At 43.5% G+C, this 18,243-nt stretch overlaps 1 protein-coding gene across 1 annotated transcript in view; it reads left to right on the top strand.

Moving 5' to 3' along the window:
• LOC120963922 (NAC domain-containing protein 75-like) overlaps positions 1-16,643 on the top strand; it is a 62,123-nt gene extending 45,480 nt beyond the window's left edge. Inside the window, exons 2-3 of the mRNA XM_040388398.2 lie at positions 15,915-16,101; positions 16,300-16,643. Of these exons, the coding sequence (XP_040244332.2) occupies positions 15,915-16,101; positions 16,300-16,643 (531 nt within the window). The remainder of the gene's footprint in view (positions 1-15,914; positions 16,102-16,299) is intronic.
• The last annotated feature ends 1,600 nt before the right edge of the window (positions 16,644-18,243 follow it).

The following is an 18,243-nucleotide window of genomic DNA, read 5'->3' as shown; positions in this document are numbered from 1 at the left end:
ATCAGCCTTACCCGGTACTGCCATCATGTTTGCCAGTGGAGCACGCTTCCGCAAATACGACTACGCGCCTCTCTCCTCCATTAACTAACATATGGGCACTCTTGAGGTAGACCCACGTGTCATCGGCGTAACTATTTACACTCCGAAGGAAGGTATATCCTGGTAGTAGTACTAGTAGAATTGAGATTTAATGCACTTTCTTCCCCGTCTTTCACTCTTCTTCCTCCTCTCTTCTTCTTCCTCCTCTCTTCCCCATCGTCGGCCGCACACCATTTCCCCCCGCTCACTGCTCGCCGCCCGCGGCATCTTCCTTGGTAGCTCGTGCGTACCATATCCCCCCGCTCACTGCTCGGCCACACACACCATCTTCTTCGCTCGCCCGCCCGAATCAACTTCCCCGCTGGCTCGCAGGCACCGAAAACCCCAGTCACTCAGCGCCCTAAAAACCCTATGGCAGAACCGACTGACATGTAGAGCCGCGATTGGAATTCCCTCCCCGATGTTCTCTTGGAGCAGATCTGTAATCGTATGGACTTGCTCAGCACCGTCCGTCTGGCCGCATGCTCTGTGTCTTTGTACGGTCTACTCGTCTACAACCGGCCGGCTCTTTTCAAGACACCCTGCTTGCTGATTCCCGATCCTCGCAGGTGGCCCAGACACCGACTTGACGATCCTACGGAGGTTGCCGTGGTGCCTGATACGTCTCCAACGTATCTATAATTTTTTATTGCTCCATGCTATATTATATTCTATTTTGGACATTATTGGGCTTTATTATACACTTTTATATTATTTTTGGGACTAACCTATTAACCGGAGGCCCAGCCCAGAATTGCTGTTTTTTTGCCTATTTCAGAGTTTCGCAGAAAAAGAATATCAAGCGGAGTCCAAACGGAATGAAACCTTCGGGAACGTGATTTTCAGAACGAACGTGATCCAGAGGACTTGGACCCTACCTCAAGAAAGCAACCAGGAGGGCACGAGGTAGGGGGGCGAGCCTACCCCCCTGGGCGCGCCCTCCACCCTCGTGGGGCCCACGTTGCTCCACCGACGTACTTCTTCCTCCTATATATACCTACGTACCCCCAAACTACCAGATACGGAGCCAAAAACCTAATTCCACTGCAGCAACCTTCTGTACCCGTGAGATCCCATCTTGGGGCCTGTTCCGGAGCTCCGTCGGAGGGGGCATCGATCCTGGAGGGCTTCTACATCAACACCATAGCCTCTCCGATGATGTGTGAGTAGTTTACCTCAGACCTTCGGGTCCATAGTTATTAGCTAGATGGCTTTTTCTCTCTTTTTGGATCTCAATACAATGCTCTCCCCCTCTCTCGTGGAGATCTATTCGACGTAATCTTCTTTTGCGGTGTGTTTGTTGAGATCGATGAATTGTGGGTTTATGGTCAAGTTTATCTATGAACAATATTTGAATCTTCTCTGAATTCTTTTATGTATGATTGGTTATCTTTGCAAGTCTCTTCGAATTATCAGTTTGGTTTGGCCTACTAGATTGATCTTTCTTGCAATGGGAGAAGTGCTTAGCTTTGGGTTCAATCTTGCGGTGTCCTTTCCCAGTGACAGTAGGGGCAGCAAGGCATGTATTGTATTGTTGCCATCGAGGATAACAAGATGGGGTTTATATCATATTGCATGAGTTTATCCCTCTACATCATGTCATCTTGCTTAAAGCGTTACTCTGTTCTTACGAACTTAATACTCTAGATGCATGCTGGATAGCGGTCGATGTGTGGAGTAATAGTAGTAGATGCAGGCAGGAGTCGGTCTACTTGTCTCGGACGTGATGCCTATATAAATGATCATACCTAGATATTCTCATAACTATGCTCAATTCTGTCAATTGCTCAACAGTAATTTGTTCACCCACCGTAATACTTATGCTCTTGAGAGAAGCCACTAGTGAAACCTATGGCCCCCGAGTCTATTTTCCATCATATTAATCTTCCAACACTTAGTTATTTTTATTGCTTTATATTTTACTTTGCATCTTTATCATAAAAATACCAAAAATATTATCTTATCATATCTACCAGATCTCACTCTCGTAAGTGACCGTGTAGGGATTGACAACCCCTTATCGCGTTGGTTGCGAGGATTTATTTGTTTGTGTAGGTGCGAGGGACTCGTGCGTGGCCTCCTACTGGATTGATACCTTGGTTCTCAAAAACTGAGGGAAATACTTACGCTGCTTTACTGCATCACCATTTCCTCTTCAAGGGAAAACCAACGCAGTGCTCAAGAGGTAGCAAGAAGGATTTCTGGCGCCGTTGCCGGGGAGTCTACGCAAAAGTCAACATACCAAGTACCCATCACAAACCCTTATCTCCCGCATTACATTATTTGCCATTTGCCTCTCGTTTTCCTCTCCCCCACTTCACCCTTGCCGTTTTATTCGCCATCTCTTTTCCGTTCGCCTCTTTTTTGCTTGCTTCTTGTTTGCTCGTGTGTTGGATTGCTTGCTTGTCACGATGGCTCAAGATAATGCCAAATTATGTGACTTTACCAATACCAACAACAATCATTTACTTAGCACTCCGATTTCTCCTCTTACCGATACTGAATCTTGTGAAATTAATACCGCTTTGTTGAATCTTGTCATGAACGATCAATTCGCCGGCCTTCCTAGTGAAGATGCCGCTACCCATCTAAATAGCTTCATTGATTTGTGTGATATGCAAAATAAGAAAGATGTAGACAATGATATTGTTAAATTGAAGCTATTTCCTTTTTCGCTTAGAGATCGTGCTAAAGCTTGGTTTTCGTCTTTGCCTAAAAATAGTATTGATTCATGGAATAAGTGCAAAGATGCTTTTATCTCTAAGTATTTTCCTCCCGCTAAGATCATCTCTCTTAGAAACGATATTATTAATTTTAAACAACTTGATCATGAACATGTTGCACAAGCTTGGAAGAGGATGAAATTAATGATACGTAATTGCCCTACGCATGGTTTGAATTTGTGGATGATTATACAAAAAATTTATGCCGGATTGAATTTTGCTTCTAGAAATCTTTTAGATTTGGCCGCGGGAGGCACTTTTATGGAAATCACTTTGGGAGAAGCTACTAAACTCCTAGATAATATTATGGTTAATTATTCTCAATGGCACACTGAAAGATCTACTAATAAAAAAGTGCATGCGATAGAAGAAATTAATGTTTTGAGTGGAAAGATGGATGAACTTATGAAATTATTTGCTACTAAGAGTGTTTCTTCTGATCCTAATGATATGCCTTTGTCTACTTTGATTGAGAATAATAATTAATCTATGGATGTGAATTTTGTTGGTAGGAATAATTTTGGCAACAACGCGTATAGAAGAAACTTTAATCCAAGGCCTTATCCTAGTAATTCCTCTAATAATTATGGTAATTCCTACAACAATTCTTATGGAAATTTTAATAAGATGCCCTCTGAACTTGAGACTAGTGTTAAGTAATTTATGAATTCGCAAAAGAATTTCAATGCTTTGCTTGAAGAAAAATTGCTTAAAGTTGATGAATTGGCTAGGAACATTGATAGAATTTCTCTTGATGTTGATTCTTTAAAACTTAGATCTATTCCTCCTAAGCATGATATCAATGAGTCTCTCAAAGCCATGAGAATTTCCATTGATGAGTGCAAAGAAAGAACCACTAGGATGCGTGCTAAGAAAGAGTGCTTTATGAAAGCGTGTTCTTCAAATTTCTATGGAAATAAAGATGAAGATCTAAAAGTTATTGATGTTTCCCCTATTAAATCTTTGTTTTGCAATATGAATCTTGATAATGAAGGGACCGAATATGATCCACCTTTACCTAGAAGGCGTTCCGGACATTCGGAGTTTTTAGATCTTGATGCTAAAATTGATAAAAGTGGGATTGAAGAGGTCAAAACTCTAGATATTAATCAACCCACTATTTTGGATTTCAAGGAATTTAATTATGATAATTGTTCTTTAATAGATTGTATTTCCTTGTTGCAATCCGTGCTAAATTCTCCTCATGCTTATAGTCAAAATAAAGCCTTTACCAAACATATCGTTGATACTTTGATGCAATCTTATGAAGAAAAACTTGAGTTGGAAGTTTCTATCCCTAGAAAACTTTATGATGAATGGGAACCTACTATTAGAATTAAAATTAAAGATCATGAATGCTATGCTTTGTGTGATTTGGGTGCTAGTGTTTCCACGATTCCAAAAACTTTATGCGATTTACTAGGTTTCCGTGAATTTGATGATTGCTCTCTAAACTTGCACCTTGCGGATTCCATTATTAAGAAACCTATGGGAAGAATTAATGATGTTCTTATTGTTGCAAATAGGAATTATGTGCACGTAGATTTTATTGTTCTTGTTATAGATTGCAATCCTTCATGTCCTATTATTCTTGGTAGACCTTTCCTTAGAACGATTGGTGCAATTATTGATATGAAGGAAGGGAATATTAGATTCCAATTTCCGTTAAGGAAAGGCATGGAACACTTCCCTAGAAAGAAAATAATATTACCTTATGAATCTATTATGAGAGCCACCTATGGATTTCCTACCAAAGATGGCAATACCTAGATCTATCCTTGCTATTATGCCTAGCTAGGGGCGTTAAACGATAGCACTTGTTGGGAGGCAACCCAATTTTATTTTTAGTTTTTTTGCTTTTTGCTTCTGTTTAGGAATAAATATTTGATCTAGCCTCTGGTTAGATGTCTTTTTATGTTTTAATTATTGTTTGTGCCAAGTTAAACCCTGTAAATTCCAGAAACTTTCTGTTCACGAAAACAATTGTTAAAAATTATCAGAACGTGATAAAATATTGATTCTAATTTCTGCTGATCAATAAACAAATTTTCTAGGTCGTCCTATTTTGGCTGAATTTTTAGAGTTCCAGAAGTTTGCGTTAGTTACAAATTACTACAGACTGTTCTGTTTTTGATAGATTCTGTTTTTCGTGTGTTGTTTGTTTATTTTGATGAATCTATGGCTAGTAAAATAGTTTATAAACCATAGAGAAGTTGGAATACAGTAGGTTTAACACCAATATAAATAAAGAATGAGTTCATTACAGTACCTTGAAGTGGTCTTTTGTTTTCTTTCGCTAACGGAGCTCATGAGATTTTCTGCTGAGTTTTGTATTGTGAAGTTTTCAAGTTTTGGGTGAACGGTTTGATGGATTATGGAACAAGGAATGGCAAGAGCCTAAGCTTGGGTACGCCCATGGCACCCCAAGATAATCTAAGGACACCAAAAATCCAAAGCTTGGGGATGCCCCGGAAGGCATCCCCTCTTTCGTCTACTTCCATCGGTAACTTTACTTGGAGCTATATTTTTATTCACCACATGATATGTGTTTTGCTTGGAGCGTCTTGTATTATTTGAGTCTTTATTTGTTAGTTTGCCACAATCATCTTTGCTTTACACCTTTTGAGAGAGACACACATGATTCGGAATTTATTAGAATAATCTGTGTGTTTCACTTATATCTTTTGAGCTATATAGTTTTTGCTCTAGTGCTTCACTTATATCTTTTAGAGCACGGTGGTGGTTTTGTTTTATAGAAACTATTGTTCTCTCATTCTTCACTTAGATTATTTTGAGAGTCTTAAACAGCATGGTAATTTGCTTAAATAATCCTAATATGCTAGGTAGTCAAGAATAATAAAAACTTTCTTATGAGTGTGTTGAATACTAGGAGAAGTTTGATGCTTGATGATTGTTTTGAGATATGGAGGTAGTAATATTAGAGTCATGCTAGTTGGGTAGTTGTGAATTTGAGAAATACTTGTGTTAAAGTTTGTGATTCCCGTAGCATGCACGTATGGTGAACCATTATGTGATGAGGTCGGAGCATGATTTATTTATTGATTGTCTTCCTTATGAGTGGCGGTCGGGGACGAGCGATGGTCTTTTCCTACCAATCTATCCCCCTAGGAGCATGCGTGTAATACTTTGCTTTGATAACTTGTAGATTTTTGCAATAAGTATATGAGTTCTTTATGACTAATGTTGAGTCCATGGATTATACACACTTTTCCTCCTTCCACCATTGCTAGCCTCTCTAATACCGCGCACTTTTCGCCGGTATCATACACCCACCATATACCTTCCTCAAAACAGCCACCATATCTACCTATCATGGCATTTCCATAGCCATTCCGAGATATATTGCCATGCACCTTACCATCGTTTCGTTTACTATGACACGCTCCATCATTTTCATATTGCTTCGCATGATCATGTAGTTGACATTGTATTTGTGGCAAGGCCACCGTTCATAATTCTTTCATGGGATAATTAGATTTATGCCCCTAGTTGTGTCCCACTCGTCTGTTTTACCCCTAATTCCCAAAAGTCACCGGTTCTGTCCAAGTCACTTTGCTCCTCTTATGCTTTTGCCCTTTGACCGTTTGACCGTCAGTTTGAAAACTTCATAACTAATTCATACTAAATCAGAAAAATGCAAATAAGATACCAAAATGTTCAGAAAAACATCACCTATATGTCAGTGTCATTTGCATTCATGAAAAAAGTGTTGGAAAGTGCTCATCCGAGTTTTAGCTCTTATGCTACCACCATGAATAGTAAAATCTAAAAAAGTTCAAAAAAATATTGGTGGCAAAGAATGACAAATGTTTTAAGTGCCTGCCAAGTTTCATCAAGGAATAACATTCGTGGGTGCCGCGGCAAAAAAACCAATCAGCACTCCAAAATAGATTATTTTTTTGCCACGACTTCCACGAATGTCGTTCCCTAATGAAACTTGGCAATCACTTAGAACATTTGTCGTTCTTTGCCACCATATTTTTTTTGAATTTTTTTGAATTTTTTCAGAGTTTACTATTCATGGTGGTATCAAAAGAGCTAAAACTCGGATGTGCACTTTCCAACACTTTTTCATGAATGTAAATGACACTGACATACAGGTGATGTTTTTCTGAACATTTTGGTATCTTATTTGCATTTTTCTGATTTAGTATGAATAAGTTATGAAGTTTTCAAATTGACGGTCAAACGGTCAAAGGGCAAAAGCATAAGAGGAGCAAAGTGACTTGGACAGAACCGGTGACTTTTGGGAATTAGGGGTAAAACAGATGAGTGGGACACAACTAGGGGCATAAATCTAATTATCCCTTCTTTCATACATGTCACTCTTGATTCATTGCATATCCCGGTACACCGCCGGAGGCATTCATATAGAGTCATATTTTGTTCTACGTATTGAGTTGTAATTGTTGAGTTGTAAGTAAACAAAAGTGTGATGATCATCAATTTTAGAGCATTGTCCCAAGTGAGGAAAGGATGATGGAGACTATGATTCCCCCACAAGTCGGGATGAGACTCCGGACGAAAAAGAAAAAAAAAGAAAAAAAGAGGCCATTAAAAAAAGGCCCAAATAAAAAAATGAGAGAAAAGAGAGAAGGGACAATGTTACTATCCTTTTACCACACTTGTGCTTCAAAGTAGCACCATGATCTTCATGATAGAGAGTCTCCTATGATATCGCTTTCATATACTAGTGGGAATTTTTCATTATAGAACTTGGCTTGTATATTCCAATGATGGGCTTCCTCAAAATGCCATAGGTCTTCGTGAGCAAGCGAGTTGGATGCACACCCACTTAGTTTCTTTTGTTGAGCTTTCATATACTTATAGCTCTAGTACATCCGTTGCATGGCAATCCCTACTCACTCACATTGATATCTATTAATGGGCATCTCCATAGCCTGTTGATACGCCTAGTTGATGTGAGACTATCTTCTCCCTTTTTGTCTTCTCCACAACCACCATTCTATTCCACCTATAGTGCTATATCCATGGCTCACGCTCATGTATTGCGTGAAGATCGAAAAAGTTTGAGAACACCAAAAGTATGAAACAATTGCTTGGCCTACCATCGGGGTTGTGCATGATTTAAATACTTTGTGTGGTGAACATAGAGCATAGCCAGACTATATGATTTAGTAGGGATAACTTTCTTTGGCCATGTTATTCTGAGAAGACATAATTGCTTAGTTAGTATGCTTGAAGTATTATTATTTTTATGTCAATATTAAACTTTTGTCTTGAATCTTTCGGATCTGAATATTCATACCACAATTAAGAAGAATTACATTGAGATTATGCCAAGTAGCATTCCACATCAAAAATTCTGTTTTTATCATTTACCTACTCGAGGACGAGCAGGAATTAAGCTTGTGGATGCTTGATACATCTCCAACGTATTTATAATTTTTGATTGCTCCATGCTATATTATATTCTGTTTTGGACATTATTGGGTTTTATTATACACTTTTATATTATTTTTGGGACTAACCTATTAACCGGAGGCCCAGCCCAGAATTGTTGTTTTTTGCCTATTTTAGGGTTTCGCAGAAAAAGAATATCAAACGGAGTCCAAACGGAATGAAACCTTCGGGAACGTGATTTTCGGAACGAACGTGATCCAGAGGACTTGGACCCTACGTCAAGAAAGCAACTAGGAGGGCACGAGGTAGGGGGCGCGCCTACCCCCCTGGGCGCGCCCTCCACCCACGTGGGGCCCATGTTGCTCCACCGACGTACTTCTTCCTCCGATATATACCTACGTACCCCCAAACTACCAGATACGGAGCCAAAAACTAATTCCACCGCCACAACCTTCTGTACCCGTGAGATCCCATCTTGGGGCCTGTTTCGAAGCTCCACCGGAGGGGGCATCGATCATGGAGGGCTTCTACATCAACACCATAGCCTCTCCGATGATGTGTGAGTAGTTTACCTCAGACCTTCGGGTCCATAGTTATTAGCTAGATGGCTTTTTCTCTCTTTTTGGATCTCAATACAATGTTCTCCCCCTCTCTCGTGGAGATCTATTCGATGTAATCTTCTTTTGTGGTGTGTTTGTTGAGACCGATGAATTTTGGGTTTATGATTAAGTTTATCTATGAACAATATTTGAATCTTCTCTGAATTCTTTTATGTATGATTGGTTATCTTTGCAAGTCTCTTCGAATTATCGGTTTGGTTTGGCCTACTAGATTGATCTTTCTTGCAATGGGAGAAGTGCTTAGCTTTGGGTTCAATCTTGCGGTGTCCTTTCCCAGTGACAGTAAGGGCAGGAAGGCACGTATTGTATTGTTGCCATCGAGGATAACAAGATGGGGTTTATATCATATTGCATGAGTTTATCCCTCTACATCATGTCATATTGCTTAAAGCGTTACTCTGTTTTATGAACTTAATACTCTAGATGCATGCTGGATAGCGGTCGATGCGTGGAGTAATAGTAGTAGATGCAGGCAGGAGTCGGTCTACTTGTCTCGGACGTGATGCCTATATACATGATCATACCTAGATATTCTCATAACTATGCTCAATTCTGTCAATTACTCAACAGTAATTTGTTCACCCACCGTAATACTTATGCTCTTGAGAGAAGCCACTAGTGAAACCTATGGCCCCCGGGTCTATTTTCCATCATATTAATCTTCCAACACTTAGTTATTTTTATTGCTTTCTATTTTACTTTGCATCTTTATCATAAAAATACCAAAAATATTATCTTATCATATCTATCAGATCTCACTCTCGTAAGTGACCGTGTAGGGATTGACAACCCCTTATCGCGTTGGTTGCGAGGATTTATTTGTTTGTGTAGGTGCGAGGGACTCGTGCGTGGCCTCCTACTGGATTGATACCTTGGTTCTCAAAAACTGAGGGAAATACTTACGCTGCTTTACTGCATCACCTTTTCCTCTTCAAGGGAAAACCAACGCAGTGCTCAAGAGGTAGCAGTGCCCCTCGACATGCTACCACTACCCGTCCACCTGTCCTTCATGTGCGGCCACTACTGGGCAGGCATGAAGGCCAACTGGATCGTCCTCATCCACCAACCCGGTAGTCCATGGCGTGTCGTGGATATCTACACCCAGCGAGAGATCACCCTTCCATCATTGGATACCGCCGCCATCGAGCCTCGTGGCCCACCGGACACTCCTGCCTACTACGGACAAGACGCATCGAGCTTTTGGCTTGACCTCTGTTTGCTGAAGGTTGTAATCTGCGAAGTGCCCACACCATCACAAGACTACATGGATTACAAGCTCATTGTCGTGTTCAACATGGGATTAGTCTATCTGGAATCCGGTCACCATACATGGTTATGGCGCATCGTCGATCCTCTTCACCCAACATTTCTGTCTGATGCTATAGTGTACGATGGCATCGTTTATGCGGTCGACGCACAGATTGGCTGCCTATACTGGTGGAATCTATCGTCGTGTAATTGTTCTATCTAATCTCATCTTTACCTTAAGAATACGACTACCTGTTCATTATTACAAATTTAGAATATATAGTATGTCTATAACCACATAATTGCTATATGTTCCTCTCATCTCCAAGATTTTTATGACCACACATGTTATTGTTAGAGTTGATATGAGAACAATTGGCATCTAATGATTGTTAGAATAGATATTATGAGTATAACCTCATGATTGCTATATGTTACTATCATTTCCAGGATTTTTATAACAACGCATGTTATTGCTTAGAGTTGATATGATAACTGTAGTAAGTGCTATGGTAGAATATGAGTAGGCCCTGTCATATCTGTTTTCCTCTCATTGTTATATGATGTTTGAACCATGATATATTGCTAGAATATGAAAGCCATTGGCTTATTTTTTTTAACTTGGGGTATGATTATGACCACGGCATTGCAATTCTCTGTCTATGATATGTGTCACTGTTATAATAATCTTAATTCCACACATACTCTGAACATGATTGTTTATTTTTGTCCTTTTGGTCTCCAATTTGAATTGTTGCAGCAAATGCAAATGTGCTGGCCTTCATGATTCCAGGACCTGGAATCATACCAGCCGATGTGTGGTGGTTTATCGCTCGTTCAGCTGACGGCGGTCATTTGATGCTCATTTGCACGTACCAAATTGACCAAACCATTTCATCAAACCACATGCAGTACAATGCCTAGGGCGTTCATGACATTGATGGCTATGGCTGCTTCGTGTTCGAGAAAGATCCCAGCTCTGTTGGGCCAGGCGTATTCAACTGGAGGCGGGTTTACAGCCTCGGCAACCACTCCATATTCCTCGAGCTCAATTATCCGATCATCCAACCAATCATCGATCATATCACCGATGATGATTATCGTGCTATGCAACTTCCATTCGCCAGGGGGAACTGTGTTTACACATCATACCATGGGTTTCATGAATCACCATATCCAGAGATTCGTCGACACAGCTTGTTGCCAGATAATCTTTAGTGTGTGAAAGGCATCAAGCATCCATGCGATGGATGGCTTTTGCAAACCCGACATGCGGTGATGTGGTTCATGCCAACAGCAAATATGCACAACTTGATTCGTACTGATATCTAGATTGAGCCATGTGTCATGCTGCTATAGCATGACCCTCTTTGGTTGGATATTATGTACTGTTGTTAGTTTGAAGCACTCCTATGGTTAGAAGGATAGATACCTTTCTGGGATCAAGTGCATCCTAACTCACCTCCGTAGGATGTACTGATAATGATGATGGAGATGCTGTGCAGAAGCCATATATATATATATATATATATATATATATATATATATATATATATAATGATAACACCCTCTATTATGATAACACCCTCTTAAGACCTTATTCTGCTAACACCGGGGCTTATTCTGCTAACACCCCGAACCAAAAGCAAACAAAACTCACCCCTCCTCCCACGCCCCGAACCAAAAGCAAACAAAACTCACCCCTCCTCCCACGACCCACCACTCCCCCCGAGCTCCATAACCTCCCTCCCCTGCCCCATCGGCGCCCCACACCATCACCACCTACCCCCAAGCATCGCCGCCCACAACCCCTCCGGAGAGCCGGTTACCACGGGGCGGACCCGACAACCGCGGCGCCCCACCCCACCACCACCACCCTCCCGCCCCTCCCCCTCCTCCGCCCCACCATCCTCCCCAGACTCGCCTTCCTATCCCGCCCGCCGCCGCTGCCGCACAGGGCCGTTGTCCACGCCCAGCCAACTATCTCCGGCGGCCGAGCCCCGGAGCCGCGAGGGCCTGGATCCGGCCTCGCTTCCTCCGCGCGAGCTCCCACCTACCTCCACCACCTTCCTCCTCATCCGGCGACCCGATTAGCACCGGATCCATGCCATGGCCGCCACCCGAGAGCTGTGACCCGCCACCGCCACCGTCCATATGGCGGGCGCGGGGTGGATAGAGGGAGGAGGGAGTGTTGCTCCCCAGCCCAGTGTCCCACCGGCGAGATCCATGGCGGAGGACGCCGGCTAACACCGCCACAAGCTTCCAATCCGCATCCCGAGTATTTTGTTCGTCGACGGTGACATCTTTTGTGGGAGCGCCCCCCCCCCTCCCGGGCGCCTAGTCGTGCCTCTCCTCTTGGACACCACCAGCAAGCCATCTGACTTCCGCTCTTGTTCTTCCCCTCCGTCGAGTGGTTCGGTGGGCACGTTCTGCGTAGTGCGGGCGAGTGTGTTCATGCAGTGCGCTCGTGTTCTTGCAGTGGACGAGCGCGGGGCCGGAACCCCTGGCGTGCATCCGTTCAGTTTCATGGGTGGGTGCAGACCCGCGGCTGCAGTTTCCGAAGATGCAGTTGGGTTGCCTCCAGAGCACCCCAGCGCGCCCCCCGTCACATATCTGCCTCATCCCGCCTCGGCAACCACGGCCACTGTGACTTCGAGGTCCGACGTGTGCTCATCTGAGGCACCTGCTAGTGAGACGTAAGCAGCCCCTCGCGTGCCGTTCGCTCCATGAGCTTGCAGCTCAGCCGACGTGTGCGCTCCTCTCTCCCCACGTGCAGTACAAAAATCACGGCATTGCAGTGTGGTGGTGCGTACAATTGAGTTTGGTGGTGTGTGGTCATTTGAAATCGCCGTGTCGTTCGTCTGTGAGGCCCTTGGGCGCGCCATTGCAGTGCATCTGGATCCCTCGAGCGGTGCAATGTGCGCCCTCGTGCGGTTCATCAACGGGCACCGGCGAAAATATTGGTTTCTGCAGTTTGGTACCCCGTGTCCTGAGGTTTGGAGCATATGAGCATGCAGTGCAAAAATGATGCATTTTGTGTTTTGAGGATTTTATGTATAAAATTTACAAGGGCTCATTTGAATGAAATTCGCGACAAGACATGTGTTCAGAAATACAGTTTGGAGCATGTGCACATGCAGTGCGGATGATGCTTTTTGTACATGAGGATTTTATGTATAAAAATTATATGGACTAATTTGATTGCAGATCACTGCGAAACATGGTACTGTTCAGAGTTCAGCATGCAGTTTGGAGCTCGTGGACATGCAGTACAAATGGTTTTTTTTGTGTTTAATGATTTTTTTGTATAAAAGTTAAAGGTGGCTTTATAAAAGTGAAGAAAAACTCCTCCATGGTACACTTGTTAAACAGATACAAAAACATGTCAAAGAAGCTCGCCGGGCCATCGCCGACTCCCCAAGCAGTACACTTTCGTACTGTCAGCATCGGCTACAGCAACGCTCTGATTTTTGTCGTTCACTTTTTAGTTTACATATTGAAGGACATCTTTGTTAATTTCAAAAGTTGCCCACTTTGGCAAAATAGCTGGAAAAAAGAAAACTACAATGCAGTGCACTTCGAGGGACTCCACGGTCCACTTCTCATAAAAAGAAAAGATGTTTCCCAATTCATGAAGTACGCTTTGGTCCTTTTCAAATAAACAACATGCAGTTTACACTCCTCCTCCCTCTTCCAGATAGGTTAATCAAATTGAAATTCGAAAAAACAAAAAATAGGGTAAATAAAAAAGAAATATAATAAAGACCAAAAAGATGAAGCTCACTAGCTCTCACCATGCAGCTCGGATGCATTTATAAAAAAAGTTAAAAAAGACAAAAAAATGATATGGTTCAACGTTTCACTTAGACTCGTGTTGCGTTTCACTTTTTCTCTTGATGAGGTTCACTTGGCCTTATCTCTGCGGTCCACTCTCATTCATAAAAAAGGAAATTCATTCATAAAAATAAAATAGAAAAAGAGTACAAGAACCATGCAGCTCGCTTGCCTGTCCGATGCAGTGCGGTTTTTAGTCTGAAGCAGTGCGGTCGGCTGTATGATGTTGTTCATCTCGTAAGTGCAAAAAAATTGTTACGAAAGCGGAAAAGAGTAATGCGGTTCACTTCTTGATAGTGTTGTGCTTCATTTACACCCGATGTGAAGTGCACTCTACTTTCTCTTCCTTGAAAAAATTACGTTTGAATAAAAGAAACCATGCAGTTCTCTTACCCGTCCGATGCAGTGCGGTTTTTCGTCCGATGCAGTGCGGTTTTCAGTCGGATGAAGTACCCACGTCGATTTGGGTTTCGCGAAAAACAGAGTGTCCGCATTTCAGTAAATTCAAAATTCCTCTTAAACCGTAAAGAATTAGAGAGAGTGTTCTAGATGAAAAAGTTGCGCCTCATCGATATCTTTCCAACGGCGTATCCTTTGAATCATTCCGACCTGCAGTTTGTAAAATTTTCGTGAAAAACGGCCGCTGCCACTCGTCGTCCGCTGGACAATTTTCAAAATTAACTTAAAACCATAAGGAATCTCAAAAACATTTCAACATATGAAAGTTGCGCCTCGTTCATAGCTTTTTAACAGTATATAAGACACCTCGTTTCGACAAACGGTTAAAAAACTAGAGCGAAAACAACACCGAAAATTTGAATTTTTTTGAAAAATAGAATTCCGCGATTTAGTAAATTTGGAACTTCTCTTAAACCGTAACGAATTAGAAAATAATAGATATGCAAAAGATGCACCTCAACGATATCTTTCCAACGGCGTATCATTTGTCTTATTCCGACAAGCGGTTTAGAAAAAATCGCGAAAATACGCTCGCTGCCACTCGTCGTTCGGTGAATAATAGATATGCAAAAGATGCGCCTCAACGATATCTTTCCAACAGCGTATCATTTGTCTTATTCCGACAAGCGGTTTAGAAAAAATCGCGAAAATACGCTCGCTGCCACTCGTCGTTCGCCGCAAGTTTTTGAAACTGCTCTTAAACCGCGAGGAATCTTGAAAAGTGTTCAACATGGCAAAGTTGCGCCTAATCCATAGCTTTTCAACGGTATATTACACGCCTCGTTCTGATAAATGGTTAAAAAATTAGAGCAAAAACAGTACCGAAAAAACACTGCGTGCAATTTTTTTCGACATGAAGTTCACACGCTTGAGTACTGCAGCACATTTGGTTCAAACAATGGCGTGCACTTGCGTTGAGCGTGCAGTGCGGAAGTGTTATCAGAATAATGCTAATATTAGCAGAATAGACTGTACTTGTTGGTGAAAGTGTTGTCCAATGGGAATTATATTTTGTATTACTCATGTAGCCTACAAAGTCTGTCGCACAGCCTTGTAAATTATTACCCTACTTCTAAATTTGTACTAGTCCTCTATACCGTATATTGCGCTACTCGTACTACTACCTCCCTCCTGGTTTACTGGTCCCCTTCGTAATTTGTGTCAAATTTTGACCATAAATTTCATTAAGTAAATGTTAATGCATGTCACAAAAAATTATATCGTTTTATTCGTATTTGAACATAGTTTCCAATGGAATAATTTTCGGTGACATGCATTGACATTTTGTTAGTTAAACCTATGGTTAAAATGTGACACTAAATACGACTAGTAAGTAGTACAGTAGCAGTACTAGTATACGTCGGTCAAATTATTCATCATGTCCACACATTGAATTAACGTGACAACACGCTGCGCGTAAGGTGACACAAGAATCTCGGTGGCATCTTCGGGTATTGTGGACTTCAGATTTGGAGTACCACTTATCTGTCGAAATCTTTCATCATTCATTAAAACAGTCGATTGATCATACATTGAGTACCATATAACTGGAATTAACCGATGCAAGTCCAAGAAGGATTGGCCGATGCTGCCGGCTGGCGTCAAGTTCGACCCCACGGATCAGGAGCTGATCGAGCACCTTGAGGCCAAAGTGACTGCTGACAGCGCGAGACCTCACCCTCTCATCAATTTGTTCATACCAACCATCGACAGTGAGCACGACATATGCTACACCCATCCTGAGAAACTTCCAGCTAAGACACCGATCGGCCGTCTACTTGCACAAACATATTCCTTTGTTTATAGCTCTATTTTTCTTTTTAAACGCAAACCTAGTGAAGCAATTACAATTTGACAGTTAATAAAAAGTGAAATAAGTGACTGCAACATGCCAAAGATGTTATGAAAATGCCAACCTTGTATACTAAAACATGTATTCGACAATACTGCAAGTATCACACTCAGTGGCCTAACCAAGCATTTATTCCAGCGCAATACAAGGGTGTTCAAAAGGGGCACGTGGACGCGTCGCAAGATACAGTTGGAGTGTGGCATGCATGAGATGTGGCACAAGACCGGCAATACCTTGCCGGTGGTGGTCAATGGCCGGCAGACGGGCAGCAAAAAGGTTCTGGTGCTGCACACCAACAAGAACTTCGACCAGCACAGGACCAACTCGGTGATGCACCAGTACCACCTCGGGGACCTGGAGCAAGAGAAGGAGCGGGAGCTGGTCCTCTGCAAGATTTTCTACCAGACGAACACTAGGGCCAGGAGGAAAAAGATTATAAGTTAGTTTGGTATTGGTACTTGTACTACCTTGTCGTCCGCAAGTTGGTATTGTTGTTAACAATCTTTCGGTATGAACTTGGCATTTGCTTCCAACCATCATGCCGAGGGTCGACGTGGATATAAAGCTTGTCGGATCACGGGTTCCGGAAAAACCCTCAAGGTTCGAACACTGGGGTGTGCACGAAGATTTCCCCCTACCGATCCACGTCCTAGTTTTGCTAAGATCTTGCGGACGAACTCGACGAACTCACAACACAAGGGACACAAGATTTATACTGGTTTGGGCCACCGTTGTGGTGTAATACCCTACTCCAGTGTGGTGGTGGTGGATTGCCTCTTGGGCTGAGGATGAACAGTACAAAGGGGGAAGAACAGCCTCCTGAGGTTGAGGTGTTCTTGTGCTTGGCGAACTTGTGTGTGTGAGGATTCGGTCAGCTCGGGCCTCGTTGGGTTGCCTTCTACTGTGGCGACTAGTCCTACTTATAGAGGCCCTGGTCCTCTCCCCAAATATAGAGCGGGAAGGGAGCCAACAACGGCCAATTTGAAAGGGGACAGCTAGTACAGCTTATCCTGACAAAAGTAGTCTTCGCATGCAAAAGGCTCTGGTGGTGACGCCGCCTTGGGCTCCATGGTGACCTCCGTCTTGCCGTCCTGCAGGTCTTGGTCTCGTTGCACTGATATGGAAACCTTTGCTTGATGCCTCGATACTCGGCACCTGCGCTTGCCTCCTTTGCACCAAAGAGGAAACAAGGACGATGCGCGCGCTGGCGCCAGCCTGGCGCCCGCGTGGTCTCGATCGTCATGGCTCACGTCACGAGAAGCTCACGAGGTTTGCCTTGCCTTGATCTCTCCGCCCCTCGCGAGCCTGCCTAGCGAGGCCGCTCTTGACGAGGTCTTGCGTCGTACGCCTCGCGAGGCTTGGCCCCTCGCGAGGGTCTTGGATGCCTTGTTGATGAATATGGGCCGTACGGGCCTGCTAGCAAAACCACGCCGTGGGCTGCAGGCAGGCAAGTCTAGGGACCCCCGTTCCCAGAATGCCGACAGTAGCCCCTGGGCCCAAGGCGCGCTCGGGCTTGGCTTTGGGGCGAAGCCAAAGGTCAAGTACGGAGCGCCGCGGGCCCCAATAGCCTGCGGCCTTGGTCGACGCGTGGCGGTTGATTGGACGTGGGCATCTCCGCTTCCCCACGCTGCCTCGGCAACTGCCCGACTTGACAAGTCCCTACGACATGCAAGGAAAACCATCATTACATGTGATCGTGGGAGGCACCGGTTGGCCTTCTCCTGCTATAAATGGGGAGGGAGGCAGAGCCCCCGTCGCCATTTCTTCCCATTCTGCTTGCTTCTTCCTCCTCTGCTCCATCACCGACATCGATGGCGCCCATTCGGAGGTTTTCTGCTGCGGAGAAAGGGAAGACTCCCCTCGACGGGCCGGCGCCGCTCCCGCCGAAGAAGAGGTCGGTTCACCACCGCGACGCAGCATCGATGCAGGTGGTGACGAGGCCTTGGTGCGAGCGGCCTCCTCCTGGGTATCCATTACCCCTGTACGCCCAAGACGGGGGCTCAGGAGGAAGGAGCGACGAGCGTCGGCGCGCGCGCCATGGCCA

Source organism: Aegilops tauschii, chromosome 5, assembly GCF_002575655.3.
Source record: "Aegilops tauschii subsp. strangulata cultivar AL8/78 chromosome 5, Aet v6.0, whole genome shotgun sequence".
Lineage (NCBI taxonomy): Eukaryota > Viridiplantae > Streptophyta > Magnoliopsida > Poales > Poaceae > Aegilops > Aegilops tauschii.
Note: the sequence above shows the minus strand (reverse complement) of the source record. Positions and strands in the feature narration are given on the sequence as shown.